Raw genomic sequence first — 14,712 nt, 5'->3', positions numbered from 1 at the left:
AAACGAAGCTAAACTGAGAGACATATGCTCCAACGTGCCACCGTCCTTTGTCGACCGTCTCCCCCCCGTCCGTCCACCCCCCTCGTGCCTAATGGGCGCGCCTGTTCTGTCTCTGTCCCCTTTGTTGCTGCTTGTGGCCGTGGAGGTCGCCTTGTGCTCCTCTCTCTGCCTCTGCCTCTGCCTCACGCTCGGTGTTGCGCTCCTCCTTCTCGGCCTTCGCCGTCGCAGCCGTGTCCTCCTCCCCTTGCCCGCCTGCCCCGTCCTCCTCGGCCGCTGCCTCCCTGCTCTCCCTCGCCCTCTCTCTCTTCCTCGTCCCCTTCCCCTTCCCTCTTCTCTTCTTCCTCCACCGGCCTGCATATCTGAGCTATGGACCACGGCCCCGAGACCAAGAAGGTACGTCTCTCGACCGCAGGCTCATCCTGGGCTTCTTCCTCCGGACCTTCCTCCTTGAACGCCCTTCCGCCCTCCTCCTCCTCTCCCTCTTCCCACCTCTTCCAGCATCACCAGCATCCCTACCCACCCGGCGCCGCGGCGCACAGCTCCAATCCCAACGCCTACGCGGCGGCTGCTGCTCCTCCTCATCACCCATACCACCAACCACATCCTCCGCGGCTCCCCTCGCCACGCACGCTCTCACCGCGCTTGCCCTCCCCTCGCCACTCGCCGCGCTATACCTTGCAGCATCCGCAGCCGCCGCCACAGCCTCCTTCGCAGCTCCATCCCGTCCGCTCTTCTGCCAGCCCATATCAGTCCGCCCATCCCTCCGCCTCGAGCGCTCCCGCTGGTCCTGGTCCTGGTCCTGGTCCCTTTCACACCAACGGACCCGTCGCCCCTGCCTCTACCTCTGCGTCTGCTTCTGCTTCTGCGTCTGCTCCTGCCTCCGCCTCCGCCTCCGCTGCCCTCGACCAGCGCCCTTCCATCGCATCGTCGCCGGCACCTGTGACACCCGTGTCGGCGCACTCCTTCACGAACTCGACGACCTTGCCGCCACCGCTCCCGGCGCCTCACAACCAACACAACGGCACAAACACCAACGGCCGGCTGCTGCAGCACAAGCCGTCGCATTCACACTCGCTCTCCCAGCCGCGCACCTACTCGCCCCACCTGGACGACCGCCGGCACAATGAGCAGGACACGTACGCGCTTGGACAGGATCATCGCCCGCAAGACTTTTATCCTCAGCAGCAGTACCTACAGCAGCCGCCCGACTATCGGTTTCCTTCCCGCTCGCCCGCGAGCGCTGCTCCCGGTCTACCGCCGCCACCGCACAACGCGCCGTCCTACGACCGCGCCGACAAGCCACAGCACCTGCAGCACCCGCAGCTGGTAGACGACGACCCGGCTCGCAACCGACCCGGCTCGGCCTCGTCTACTACCGGCACAGGCAGACTGCAGCAGCAGCAGCAGCAACAACAGCAACCTCCAATACCCCTCATGCGGCAGTCGGACGACGGCGCTCGCTCAATGAGCTTCGATAACCTCTCCCACCCCAATATGGGTGGCCCCGGGCAGCCTCCGCAGTCGTATCCTCCTCCCTACCCTCCCCAGCAACAACAACAACCGCCGCCACCAACACAACCGCAGTTGCACCACCTCCCGCCACAGCACCAGCAACACCCCCCACCACAGCATGCGCATTATCAGTCATATTCACAACAACCAGCACCTCCTCCGCTGCCGGCTCACCACCCGCCTGGCCACATGCAAACAGCCGGGTCGTCACAACAACAATCGCCGTCTGGACCACCACAGGGCTCGCAGCAAGGCCACAGCCCTCAGTACCGACCGTCCAGCTACCCGCCGGCGACGACACCGGCATCCATGAGCCATGCGCAACCACCTCCTCCACCGATACAGCAACAGCCGCTGATGCCGTTGCAACACCACCCGCACGGCCCACCACCGCTACAGCCGCAACAACCATCACCGACACAACAACCGCCGCCACCGCCACCGCACCCTTTACAGCATCCCCAGCAATCACCACAACAGCAACAGCAAATGTCCCAGCCAGCACCACCACCACCACCACCACCACCAGCACAGCAGCAGCAGCCGCCCCAACTGCAGCCGCATTATGAGCAACAGCCACCGCCACCAGCACAGCAACAGACCCCCATGTTTAACCATGCGTCCGGCCCTCCGCCTTCCGCCGACATCCTATACCCGCTGGCCTATGCTGCCGCCGGCAAAAAGAAGGCCCAGCGCGCATCGCAGGCGTGTGACAGTTGCCGCTCGCTCAAAGCCAAGTGTGACGAGACCAAGCCCTGCAAGAATTGCCGTGAGAAAAACATCGAGTGCAAGTACCGCGATCCCATCCCCAAACAGCAGGACAAGGCCACGGCGGACCTCATCGACAGCATCGGCGTCATGCGCAATGACATCCAAGACATCATGGCCGCTGTCCAGCAGTTGGCCAAGTCAGCTGCTGACAATGCCCAAGCAACCGCGGCGGCGGCTGCTGCAGCGGCTGCTACCGCGTCTGCCCTGGAAGCGGCCGGTGTCGGGGTCAACCTGCGCGGTGCAGGCATTGCTTCCTCGGCTGATGCCATGCAGGCCGCTGCTGCTGGCGCCAGCATCCTGCCCATTGACCCGGCCAATGCCACGGCCGCCGCGGCGGCGGAGCCGGCGCCCCTGTCATCCAACGAGGCCGAGCGCATCACGCGCGAGGCACAAGGCGAGCTGAACGCCGTGAGCGATTTCACGGGTCCCGTCGTCAAACCAAACGAGTCGGCCATCCCCTCCAACCACACCACGCTCGCTGGCTTGCTGCTCACGTGGCCCACCATTCGCGAGCGCGTCCACCACCTCCTGGTCGAGCAGGGCATCCAACACTTGCCAGAATACCCCATCCGCCAAGAAGAGCAGCGCGGCACCATCCGCTTCATGGGCCGCGGCGAAGGGTTTGACCAGAAGATGACCATCCGTGTCAGCGAGAACGAAGCCGGCAGCTCCCTACCAGAGACGAGCGTTGCGATGGAACGCGGCCCCAGCAACGTCAGCAACAACAGCAGCGGCGGCAGTTACGAGGACGGCAAGGAATCCGTGCGCTTCCCCGGCGAGATTTGGGGCCAGCTCGGCGGCTGGGGCCAGGTCGGGCCGTATGGCGCATCCAGCAACATTGAGCTCGACCTCGACCCCAAGACGGTGTGGACATACGTCAAGAGCTACGAGGCGAACATACAGAACATGCACCCCATCATCAACCCCAGGCCGCTGTATGCCATGGTTACTCTCTTCCTCGAAACCCTTCCCCGGTCATCGCCCTCGTCGTCCCAGGCAGGCAGGTTCGCGTGGGGCGCCGTGCCGCGCGCCCCCGTCGCCGCGTTTGCAGGCACGCCCGACGCGCCCCAGGCACAATCGCCCACCGCCGAGGGCAGTCTCAAACGGAAGCGGTCGCCGTTCCCCGAGGGCTACTCTGGACCGAGTGGTAGCGGCACCGGCACCGGCACCGGCAGCGCCCCCGTCGCGCCCACAATGCCGCTGCGTCCGGGTGTGCCGTTCCGCAACGCGGAAAGCGCCCTGGTGCTTGCCATTTTGGCCCTCGGCAAGATCTGCCTGCACAAACAGGGGCATCTTCCCGATGTCGTGCCAGAGAACCTTGATCCCGAGTCGCCGCTGCCTACCGGCGCGCAGTCGTCGCAGGCGTCGCCTGTGTTTGCCGAAGCGCATATCCACACGTACAATGCCCAACCCAACAACGGCTACTCACCCGCGCCGTCTGTACATGACTCGCCGTCCGCGTCGCCTGCCGTGGGCCCGGGTCACACGCCTAGCCGTCGCACGTCCGTGCAGGGTGGTGGCGGCAGTCAGTCGTTTGGCAGCAGTGGGACGGTGCCGTGGGCCCCCGTCTCTGGCGGCGGTGCGTCAGCAGGGAGCGGCAACTTCTTGCCCCCCAGCTCGAGCGGCACCGGATCGGCCAAGGGCGGCAACAGCGGCAACAGCGGCAACAGCGGCGGCATGCCGAGCGCCGCGTCGATGCGGCGCAACGTGGACGAAATCCCCGGGTTGGACTACTTCGCGGCGGCCATGGAAATCATCGGCTGCCATGGCGCCGGTCGCGAGCTCAAGCACGTATGGGTGTACATTGTGGCCTGCTTGTACTATGGCCAGCTGGGCCGGCCCATTGAGAGCCTCGAGGCGGTGGCCATGGCCGGTCGCCTTTTGCTGGGCATTGTGCGGCCGAGCATGCATCGCTTCAAGTCGATTCTCACAAAACTCGAGGAATACGCCGGCAAGATGGACGAGTTTGGCAAGCCCCTCCAGCCCCCTGACGAGAAGAACGTGCAGCACCGCGACAATCCGTTTCTCCTCGCGTTCTGGTCGTGTCTACAGCTGGAGAGCGATATTCTGGCCGAGCTGCACCTGCCGCCGTCAGGTATTCTCCAGTACGAGAAGCACTTCCCCTATCCGCGCATCTCCTTCCTCGCCAAGCACGGCGTCGAGCAGCACGTCTTGGAAAGCTACACCGCCCAGCTCTACCTACGCAACCAGCTCAATGACATCCACAAGACTCTGTACCACGGCGACTTCAACGGCGAGCCCAACTTCAAGTCCATCGAGATGTACTCGGGCCTGCTGGCGACGCACACGTGGGTGCCCAAGTGCTACGCGTTCGACGACACCGACCCGCCGCCGAATGAGATTCTGCACGCGCGCCTGCGGGCCAAGTACTGGGGCGCGCAGGTGATTGTGCACCGGTTCTACGTACGCCGCATCCTCGAGATCAACTACGCGAAGCGGATCAAGCGCGAGGCGAGGGCGAGCAAGCACCGGCGCTTGAACGTGAACGGCGACGTCGAGAGGGACGAGCTTGGTGATGACGAAGACAATGACACGAAGACGGCCGCCGGGCCTGCGTCGTATGCGGCCGACGAGACATCGCCATCGGCTCATCGGGACGCGAACGAGGCGATGCCTGGGGGCGACACGCCCGCGCAGCCGTCGACCCACCTCGGGGGCGTCGACAGCCCCTTCTCGCCCAAGAGCATGGCGCTGGCGTTGCGCGGCATCCAGGCGCTTGTCGAGAGCACGCGGGCGTTCCACGGCCTGCCGGACCGTCGCTTTATTATTACGAATGTGTTTGGCACGGCACACGCGCAGTGGGGCAACCTGCTCATCCTCGACTCGATCCAGCGCGACCCCGTGCTCGGCCAGTACATCACGGAAGACCTCGTCAACGACCTGTTCCGCAAGACGATTGCCTTCTTCGAGGTCGTCGCACAGCCGTCGAGCTCGCTGGGCTACGACCTGCGCATCCTCAAGGGCCTGTACGCCATGCGCATGGCCAACCCCGTCTACATTGAGCAGGCCCAGAGCCTGCCTGTGGCCCCGGGCCTGCCCGTGCAAGACGCCAAGATGTACACGTCCAGCGATCCGCATTTGATGATGCTCGGCGACAACATGAACCAGATGCAGGAGCTCTACCCATATGTTGCAGAGGACCCCCCTGTGGCGACAGAGACAACGATGACGACATTGGCACCCCAACCCTCGTCGACCTATCCGCCGCCCCGCGTGTCGCCGCTAGGCCCGCCGCCCCCGCCGAATCCAGCCGCTGCTACCACATCCGCACCAACGGCAGCGGCTGCAGCAGCAGCGGCTGCACCGACGTCGAGTGCGCCGCAGTACCCCAGCAAGTACCCCGACGGCTCGCCTATGCAGATATCCCCCATGGGCGGGTCGCTCGCGCAGTATACGTCGCCGCCAGGGTCGCTCCAGCGGCACACGCAGGCCTACGTGTCGCCGCCGGCCGCAGCCTTGGCTGATGGTTTCAGCGGTGGTGGTGCCAGCAGCAGCAGCATACCCAGTCCCACGCAGGCTCGCCTGCCCGGAATGCAATTTGGCCCACCGCCGGCCGTCAAGACGCCGACAACGCCAAACGAACCGGGCTTCCCGCATCACCTGCCGCCGTACGAGCGACGTCCGTATGAGTGAGAGCAAAAGGACGATCCGATGTCTGTGTATTTGTGTTAATGGTTTTGTGGGGAGTAATTTGTGTCGTTTCTGTTGTTCTATTTTCTTCCTACCTCGTCATTTTTGACTCTATCATTCTTGCTTGGATTTCACTTGTCTATGACTTTTTCTGTTTCAGTATCATCATCATCTTCTTTTTGGTTTACTTTAATATTTTTTTGGGTTTTTTTTGGTTTATTTGGTTTATTTGGTTTTATTGATTCTCCGCCGGCCTGAACAGCCGTGCCAAGTACCATTTGCATTTAACAAGCAGCACAACAAAACTTTTCCTCGGCGGACTGAGCGAGCGTGGACCGCTTCTTTTTTTTCTGCCTCTGCATCTGTTGGGTCATTTCCAATATTTCTAGTCGATTGCCTTTAACTTGTCTTTTGGCTGCATTTGTCTGTCTCGTTTTATACTCCCCGTTACATCACATGTTTTGTACACCTCACGGAAGAAATACCACAGTTGAATGGAAATGGCTTAGTTAAGTTCTTAGTCCAAATTTCATAACATCAGCGAGGCACAGCGGCCTCGCTCCCTTCAAAGCATTACTTACCACGTCTGCTGCACTTTTGATCCCTCTTTGCATTAAACGACGTGCTCTGGACTACAAATAACCAAAACGGAAACGCTGTGAATTAGGGTATGAAAGCTCAATGAGAAGGCTCGAGGACGGAGAGTCCAGCTACAAAAGGACAACAATAAGGCACAGCCATCCATCTGGGTATGCGGCCTCACGCATGAGGTCCTCCAGTGGCGCGTGGAATGGCACCGGGGCGCCGTGCAGAATAACGTTGGCCAGCACGGGATCGCGGCTGCTCGGAAACAGCAGCGGCAGAAGACTGCGCAGCGCCGGACCGAGAGTCTGTTGCTGACCTAGGTGTGTGCGGACAGGTTAGAGACGGGCGTGGCCGATGCTGTTTATGCAGCAGAGCTTGGGTGTGTGGTGGTGGTGGAAACAAACTCACGATGGCTGGTCCGTGGCTGCACGAGCGCCTGCATGACTTTGTACGTGCCCGGGGTGGTGGCTGGCGAGGCCGAGGTGGCGGCGGCGGCATTGTCGGTCGTCTGGGCGGGCGGTGCCGTGGTCGGGATGTAGAGGCGCAGCGGGATGTGGCGCAGCGGCGTCGGTGCGTTGAGCAGCAGGTTGTTGACGCGGGCAAAGGCGGCATAGTCGTTGTCCTGCACGGCGTGCCACAGGGCTTCGGTGTTGGCCTTGGACAGGCTCATGATCTGCTTCGCGCTGCCGTAGCGCACGTAGTCGGCCTCCTTGGCGCCGTTCAGAAACGTGTCGCCCAGGTGCCAGGCCTCGCCATCGGCCACGACGAGGCGCCAGGGCGTCATGTGTCCCGCGTCGGGCCGCCCGTCCTGTGCAGCGGCACCACCGGTACCACCACCACCGGCTCCGGGCGGCAGCGCGACCGGTCGATACAGGTCCAGCAGCAGGCCGACGGGCAGGTTGCGCAGCGGCACGTCCTCGTAGTGGAAGCTTGAACAGGGCCGGCCGAAGAAGGCCGACAGTCGCGGCAGCAGCTGGGCCAGGTATCCGAACCGTGGCACGGACGTGGCATAGAACGGTGGCAGCTTCTGAGCGCCACCGCCGCCACCGTCGCCGCCAAGCACGCCTGCCGCTGCGGCCGCCCCGTCATCGTCAGGGCTGCCCAACGCAGCGTGGGTGATGATCAATGGCACCCGCCGCTGCCACAGAGCACGGGCGAGCAGCGTCGACGGCGCTGCCGACGAGTCCGTGGGGCGCGTGGCCGATGAGCCGCTGCGCCCCAGCCCGCGTATGGACTGCGCAGCCATATATATCCCTTTGCAATTGTGCGATGCCGTCCCCTTGTCCCCTTTCCCTTCTGTCTTAGGGCTGCCTCCCTGTCCCCCGTCTCACGTTGTCCTCGAGGTTTTGGTGCTCCGGTTTGCTCTGCTCTAGATCAATGGTCGCATCGCTGTCGATGGATGGCTCGTACTGTTTCGTTGTCGTGGGCTCAGGTGTGTGCAGCGCCACGGGCGACAGAAAACATGATGGCAACACGGTCGAGGCCCCGGTCGATGAGTGTTCGGTCGTAAATTCTCGTGAATCGTTCAATGGATGCACCTTACTGGTGCCATGCTGCCTGTGAAGTAGGCAGGTGCATTTGGCGGCCCGCGGGGCTGATAAGATAAGGATTGTCGACATTGGTTGACTCACGTGACTCACTTTTTTCGAAGTATTAGTCATCTTCTGACATGTTATATCACGTGAGGCACATTGTGGCCTATGACATCATCTCCGTCAATTGAAGATGACGTCATAATCAAAGGCAACGTCGACGGTTACGATGTCAACGGCACCACGTTCACGCGTCATGATCATACTTGGACATCGTCATCATCGACGTCGTATGAGCTTCACTTTGAATTTATTTCATTTGATATGGTGATATCTGAGTGAAAAATGAAAAATCAAATTAACGCCACGTCCTTCCCTGGACGTTTAAATTCCCCGGAACGACTCCTGGTGCGTTGCCGCGCTGTTTCGGCGCACGCGGTCGTGGCCCTCGTCACCGTGGTGCGCGACCGGGTCGCCGAGGTGCTTGGCGAGCACAGATGGCGGCACTTGGGCTGCATCTGTAGGGTCGCGTGTTGCACCCGCACTGCAATGGGTTAGTGGGAGGTAAGGTAATAATATAATTGATTGTATCTCATTGTTTTTGTAAAACGAAAACAGCACACGATGGCTCTTGGCCAAGGGAAGAAAAGAAACTCACCACACTTACGAGAAGTTGCCGCCGGAGTTGCCCTGGTTGTAGAGGCCGGTATCGCCGCCGGTGTAGCCGCCACGGCCGGTGCCCTGCAGGTTCTGGGCGGCGGCGCCGCCCTGCTGCCGCAGGTTCTGGCCCGCACCGCTGCCGAGGCCGCTCGTGTTGCCGCCCTCATAGAGGCCGGTGTCGCCGCCGGTGTAGCCGCCGCGGCCGGTGCCCTCGAGGTTGCGGGTGGCGCCCGCAGCGCCGCCGCCCTGACCGCCAATGGTGCCGAACTCATCACCGCCGGCACGCGCGCCCGCACCGCCACTGCGGCTGACAGACGGGTCTTGGAGCGTCGGGTCCTGGAGGCCGGAGCTGCCGCCAGTGCGGCCGCCCGTGCCAGACGAGCCGTAGGTGGGATCACCGCCGGAGACGCCGCCGGCCGTGCGGCCAGCGCCGCCACCAGTAGAGCCGTAGGTAGGGTCGCTGCCAGAGACGCCGCCGGCCGTGCGGCCAGCGCCGCCACCAGTAGAGCCGTAGGTAGGGTCGCTGCCAGAGACGCCGCCGGCAGTGCGGCCAGCGCCGCCAGCGCCAGTAGAGCCGTAGGTGGGGTCGCTGCCGCCGACGCCAGAGCTGCTCAGGTCGTTGCCGCCAACTCCGGAACCGCCTGCAGTGCGGCCGCCGACGGCGCCGGCGCCCACACCAGCAGCGCCAGCACCGGCACCAGCGGCACCGGCACCGGCGCCGTACGCATCATCGCCGTAGCCGCCGGCAGCACCGGAGCTGCGGGTCGTGCGGCCGGTACCAGCCTGCTGGGAGCGCGGGTTGGAGGAGTCGTAGGTGTTGTCGGCAGTGTTGTTGCCGCCGTAGCTGTTGCCGCTGCCGGTCTCGTTGCTGCTGCCGCTGTGGGTCTTGTCCTGGACAGCGTCCTTGATCTTGTTGACGATGGAAGACATGGTGGATTGTGATGTGTATAAAATGTGTATGAAATGTGTGTGTGTTTTGTGCTGTATGATGTGAAGATAAAAGAAGACGGAAAGAATCACTTCAAACAATGCGGGAACGTCGTCCTATATTTATGGACGACAAGGGATGACAAGAATGACAAGAGACAAGAACGACACGAACAAGAGACATGGCGGGGGGGAGGCAGCTGCTCGCATGTCGTCATGTCATGCGGAAAATGCAGATCGATGGCACATTGTTTTCTTGCGCACACGCCATCCTAGCTCTGACTGTTGGAAGCTGCCTGGCTCGTTCGATGGCTCGATGGCCACCGGAGCGATGCCGGTTGCACACGCCCCGGGGTGACAAAGAGCGACAAAGGGACGCCGCCTGTGAAGGTCAACGGATGGCAGTGGATGGCAGTGGATGTCAATGGATGTCGATGGACGTCAAAGGACAAGGACATGGACATGGCGCCATCCAACCTCTTGATTGGCGAGCATTCGTTAGTATCCTTAGCGACGCGTTCTTGATCTCATCCGTCGTCATCGATCGGGGACAGAACAAGCTCTGTTGCCCCTCTGGTGAGAGCTGGGATGCAATAAGCGCCACCTCCACCCCCCCCTCTTTTTGATCCCCAGAGCCCAACCCAAACAAGCCTGAGACAGAAGACAGAAGAAGTACGCCCTCGACTCCGTTGGAAAACAGGTCGAACCGACGAGGCCGGTAGATTGTTTCTCTATTTTTAGTGAGATACATTGGGAGGGAAAAGTGGGGTGGAGGAATGCAAAAAGAAATAAAAGTAGGCAGCTCGGCAGGTAAGCTGGCTCGGCTGGGCAGAAGGCGAGAATGGAGAGGACGGAGAAGCACGACCGCGACAGGGATACCCAGGACATATGGGCTTGTAGCTGTACGAAGTGGTGACAATGTTCTGCTTTGCAAGAGCGTCGTGGGCGAATCAAATTACACAGATGACAAGACCGAGACGGAAAGACGACAAGCCAGGAGTACGGGTGATTGTACATGTCGAGATGTCTCTTCGCTATTACGCTCTCTTAGTGACGTACTCCTGGCTTGCTGTCGTACTGGGCATATTGAATTTCTAGTTCTCTATCCTCCTCTTCTTTCCGGGGTGCCATAACCCACGCGCTGTGCTTCCCTCTGAAGCTCGGAGCTCAAGCTTCGAGCTGCAAGCATGCACGTCATCCGCATGCCAACTTGTGGAGCTTTTGAATCGACTGTTGCTAGACGCACACCAAATGATGTCAGCTTCTGAGGCAACCCGCAGCATTCCCTCCGCTGAGCTTGCTCGCTTGGTTCTCGATGTTGACGGGGGCCAATGGATCCATTTTGTAACTTACAGCCAAGCTAGCTGTCGGCCGAAGCTGTCGACCAAAGCCATCAACTGAAGAAACGGAGACAAGTGGCAAAATACGCAACTTCACGTGCAAGCGGACCTTGGCACATCGTTCTGTACCTGTAGTTGTCACTCTCGAAGCTCGTCAGCTCGTCAATGAGTTTCATAGAGTCGAGCGAGCAGGCGCCGCCAACATGCATCCCTGTCTGTCGCACAGTGAGCGCCCCAGGCCGTGGCAGACCAGCGCAAACCATCGCAGAACAATCGCGGAACAATCGATCGATGATGTCATGTGGAGACGTGCATCAAAGGCAAAGCACGAAATCGCGCCAATCATCGATGCGATGGACATGTCGTCGATCGCTTGGATGCCGTAATGTACGTTTGTTCGAGCTCGACAAGAATACGATTTGTGACGTTGTGTTACTTTCTCGACCATCTCGACCCTCCGGAGAGCAACAGTCCTAGATGATGGCTTGTGGCTGGGCCCATAGACCTGGAAGTCCGTCCACGAGACAAAGAGACCAGTTACTGTGTTTGCGTTTTATACTATCGCTTCCCAGGGAAGCGATAGTATAAAACGCAGACTTGACGCGCCGTCCATATTAAACTAAACCCATACAATGGCGCTGCCATAAACAGAAACGTCCTTAACAGCAGACAAAAGAATGAAAATCAGAAAGGGCCGCCCCCACACGCTTCTTGACACTACTGTACAAATCAAAGCCATAAAGTGGCTCGTAATGAACGAAACGTAGCCATATGGTTGTGTTGAGATGTTAGTTGTGTCTATACGCAACATAACACCGCTGTCCCTGTCCTGACTGTGTCACTCTGTTGTCGGCTCTAGGGGGTGCCTGGCCTGTTTTAGCGGCATGTTGTTCCATGTTAGGGCTGAAGGTAAGTCGTATTACAGTGCAAGTCGCGTTTTGTCCAGGCAGTCCCACCTTACTAAGCCGAAACTCACTCCGCTGTATTTTTAGTGTATGCAACAAAACGATATCTTTTCTTGTCGAGTAGTCAAGAGGAAGACGCACATGAACATTACAATACAGGATGACAGATGAACTTGTATATTACACAGCTCCTAGAGAACACGTGACTGAACCTAGTTAACGACTGCATCGTACAACATACAAAGCAGAAGCTGAGGACCTCCCCTTGCCAAGGACCAAGTCAGGTGCGCGGTCGGATGTGGGAATCGTAGTAGCGGCGACGATGTAAGAGTATAGTCGAGAGGCTATGAGGTACTTATAAGCAGAGCGGATAACAAAGTCTGCAGTGTGGGAGAGACACAGCAGGACGGTGGAAAACGAAAATAGAGTATAAGGCGTGCATATTATTCATTCTCATAATGGTTCGTTAAGACGCTGAACAAAGGAAGAACCAGGCAGAAATGGGAAAAGCCGAAATGGACAAAACAAGAGAACCAGGACATGCAAATCAGAGCGCTGTGAGAAGAGGGCGAATACTTTACATTGTCCCTCTACCCAGCACCCTCCACACCCTCCTCCTCTGAGCCGCGCATCTTTAAACCCGCGACCGGTACCAGCGGCGACGACGGTACCCTGTCGCCGGCGGTGCCGCCGTTGCGGGCACGGTGCGATGATGGTGCACCCAGTAAATGCCCAGCAGCGCCGAGACGAGCCAGCAGATGGCCGACAAGAAGCTAAAGGCAACGTTTGCCTTCCACTCGGGGCACGAGTTGCCCGAGTTGATGGTGATGCCGGTCGAGTTGAAGACGTTGCCGCACGAGCCGTGCAGCCAGTTCACAAGCAGGCCGAAGGCGACAAACCAGAGAATCGAAATGAGCAGGTCCGTCGGCCAGTGGATGAAGCTGCCGGAGAAGGGGAACAGCCAGACGATGGCCAGCAGGATCGCGAGGCCGGCCACGACCTCTGTGTAGATAAACCGGGACTGGTCCCACGTCGACGAGCCGCGGACGGCGTGAAGATAGACGCCCGTGAGGCCGGCGACGATGGCGGCGAAAGCAAGCTGGGTAGCCATGTTAGTACGTATGTCCAGCTGGATTATCTCGTGTTCTTGCATGCCGTCTCGAATGCCAGTGACGTACCTCTGCGAGGCGCAGAATCATGCTAAAGAGGTCAACAAGCAACATTGTGGCTTATTGTTGCGAACGTTTTCTAAAGGGAAACGCAAGGTTTGATGCGAGGATGTTGCGAGGATGTTGCGACTAGCGGTGCAGACGGCTGCAGGTTATTTTCTTGTGGTCATGAAGTGAAGGGAAAAGACAGTCGGCAGGCTCGACGATGAGAACGTGGATGAGAATATGTACTTATATTTCCTCCGAATGGCACAAGCTGGTTGCACGTCGTGATCGCGTCATTGTGTGCGCCGAAGATAAGCGTCATAGGAAAACAATGTACAAATTCAAGGAAACGACCGTTTGCCAATCGTGAGGAGTCACCAATGGTAACATGGCGACGTCTCGGGTCGACAGAAAAAAAGCAGGATTTTGTGCCGCCTGACGTCCGTTCGACGCTGGCTCACATGATTCACGTTTTGTTGTCTTGTTTTGTTATCCTGAGGGCATGTTTCTCGCCTGCAGTTTGCTCCTTATGCTCCAGAGAAGCACAAATGACGTCACCACTGTTTTCGTGACACCAACGATGTCACCCTGTGCCAATAAGGAATGCGCGAGGTTGGCCCCCGGGACCACTGCCAGAAGAGGCTGAATTCTGCAACGTAGGTCGTATATTTTGCAGTGAATCGTCAAGCCGAAGATTGCGACTGTGAGTAGACTTTTGTAAGACATTACGACGTGGATGCGCCGTTTGATTTTAGTTTGGACGGTGGAGAAGGAGTGCGCGCCGTTCCGCCAGCCCGTCGAGTACTAACGGCCAATGCTGGCAGAGTACGAGGAAGAAGCATAATTTGAGACAGCCCCGAGCCCGAGTGACGACCAGGAGTCGGTGTGTTAGTTTGCTGTCCGTCTGGGTGTCGTCGTATATAGGTCCAGTTGTTGTTGGCATCCCGGCCGCCGAGACGAAAAAGTGCATAATGTGTTTATTTCCGTTACATCAGGATACGAGTGAAGCCAAGACTGACGAGCTCGTCGCCTCGACATCTTGACACTGCCTCCAAAATCTCTTGACTTTTTGACAAGCAGCACAGTACTTGCCTCTCGCGTGCACGATGATTTGGAAATCCACAGTCCTTCTGGCAAGCCTCGTTGGCATCGTATCGGCACCGTGCTCGCACGATGGCTGCTACCAAGATGCGTCTTCGGCCTTAAGTGCGCCTTGACACAGTTGTGATGTCTCTCTCCTCGACTTTCTCGATCCCGGACTGACCGGGGCGTTCTATTCTGCGAACCTTTAGGCATTGCTGCGGAGGCCATGGGCATCGCCGACTGCGAGGTGTATTTGGAGGTGGCCTATCTTGTGTCAACCACGTACATCGAATTCCTGATCCTGCCGTGCAAAAGTTGTAAGAGAAGAAGAAAATGAAAGGGTGCTCATAACAACACTTTGGCAGCACCCGGACTGTCACTTGGACGGCAAGCACCACGACGGTGTCGCGCACGGTGACCGACACCTCCTACCTTTCTGCTGCAGCAACGGACGTGGTCCGGACGACAGAGACCGACACGACAACCATCATCACGACGCCCTACGTAGAGGCTGTTGCGACGGCGACGGCGACAGTCGACGCCACGGATTTTGCGGACTAGACGACAACGCTCGTGACCGTCACGCGCCTCT

At 59.3% G+C, this 14,712-nt stretch overlaps 5 protein-coding genes across 5 annotated transcripts; 2 read left to right on the top strand and 3 right to left on the bottom strand.

Annotated features, from left to right (window-relative positions):
* Nucleotides 1–366: 366 nt before the first annotated feature.
* SPBR_06325 (uncharacterized protein) lies at nucleotides 367–5,937 on the top strand (the record flags this gene model as incomplete). The annotated part of the gene is made up of 2 exons (XM_040764582.1): nucleotides 367–393; nucleotides 499–5,937. The coding sequence occupies 2 exons, from the start codon at nucleotides 367–369 to the stop codon at nucleotides 5,935–5,937; spliced, it is 5,466 nt and encodes a 1,821-aa protein (XP_040617539.1).
* Nucleotides 5,938–6,644: 707 nt separating this feature from the next.
* Nucleotides 6,645–7,765, bottom strand: SPBR_07480 (uncharacterized protein; the record flags this gene model as incomplete). The annotated part of the gene is made up of 2 exons (XM_040765734.1): nucleotides 6,645–6,835; nucleotides 6,928–7,765. 2 exons carry the CDS (start codon nucleotides 7,763–7,765, stop codon nucleotides 6,645–6,647), a joined length of 1,029 nt encoding a protein of 342 aa, XP_040617538.1.
* A 670-nt stretch (nucleotides 7,766–8,435) lies between these two features.
* Nucleotides 8,436–9,641, bottom strand: SPBR_07403 (uncharacterized protein; the record flags this gene model as incomplete). Its single annotated transcript, XM_040765657.1, has 2 exons — nucleotides 8,436–8,595; nucleotides 8,719–9,641. The coding sequence occupies 2 exons, from the start codon at nucleotides 9,639–9,641 to the stop codon at nucleotides 8,436–8,438; spliced, it is 1,083 nt and encodes a 360-aa protein (XP_040617537.1).
* A 2,876-nt stretch (nucleotides 9,642–12,517) lies between these two features.
* On the bottom strand, nucleotides 12,518–13,106 carry SPBR_07892 (uncharacterized protein; the record flags this gene model as incomplete). Its single annotated transcript, XM_040766146.1, has 2 exons — nucleotides 12,518–12,982; nucleotides 13,062–13,106. The coding sequence occupies 2 exons, from the start codon at nucleotides 13,104–13,106 to the stop codon at nucleotides 12,518–12,520; spliced, it is 510 nt and encodes a 169-aa protein (XP_040617536.1).
* Nucleotides 13,107–14,346: 1,240 nt separating this feature from the next.
* On the top strand, nucleotides 14,347–14,681 carry SPBR_08007 (uncharacterized protein; the record flags this gene model as incomplete). The annotated part of the gene is made up of 2 exons (XM_040766258.1): nucleotides 14,347–14,402; nucleotides 14,486–14,681. 2 exons carry the CDS (start codon nucleotides 14,347–14,349, stop codon nucleotides 14,679–14,681), a joined length of 252 nt encoding a protein of 83 aa, XP_040617535.1.
* Nucleotides 14,682–14,712: the final 31 nt, after the last annotated feature.

This window comes from Sporothrix brasiliensis (assembly GCF_000820605.1).
Source record: "Sporothrix brasiliensis 5110 chromosome Unknown Cont20, whole genome shotgun sequence".
NCBI classification, from domain to species: Eukaryota; Fungi; Ascomycota; class Sordariomycetes; order Ophiostomatales; family Ophiostomataceae; genus Sporothrix; species Sporothrix brasiliensis.
Note: the sequence above shows the minus strand (reverse complement) of the source record. Positions and strands in the feature narration are given on the sequence as shown.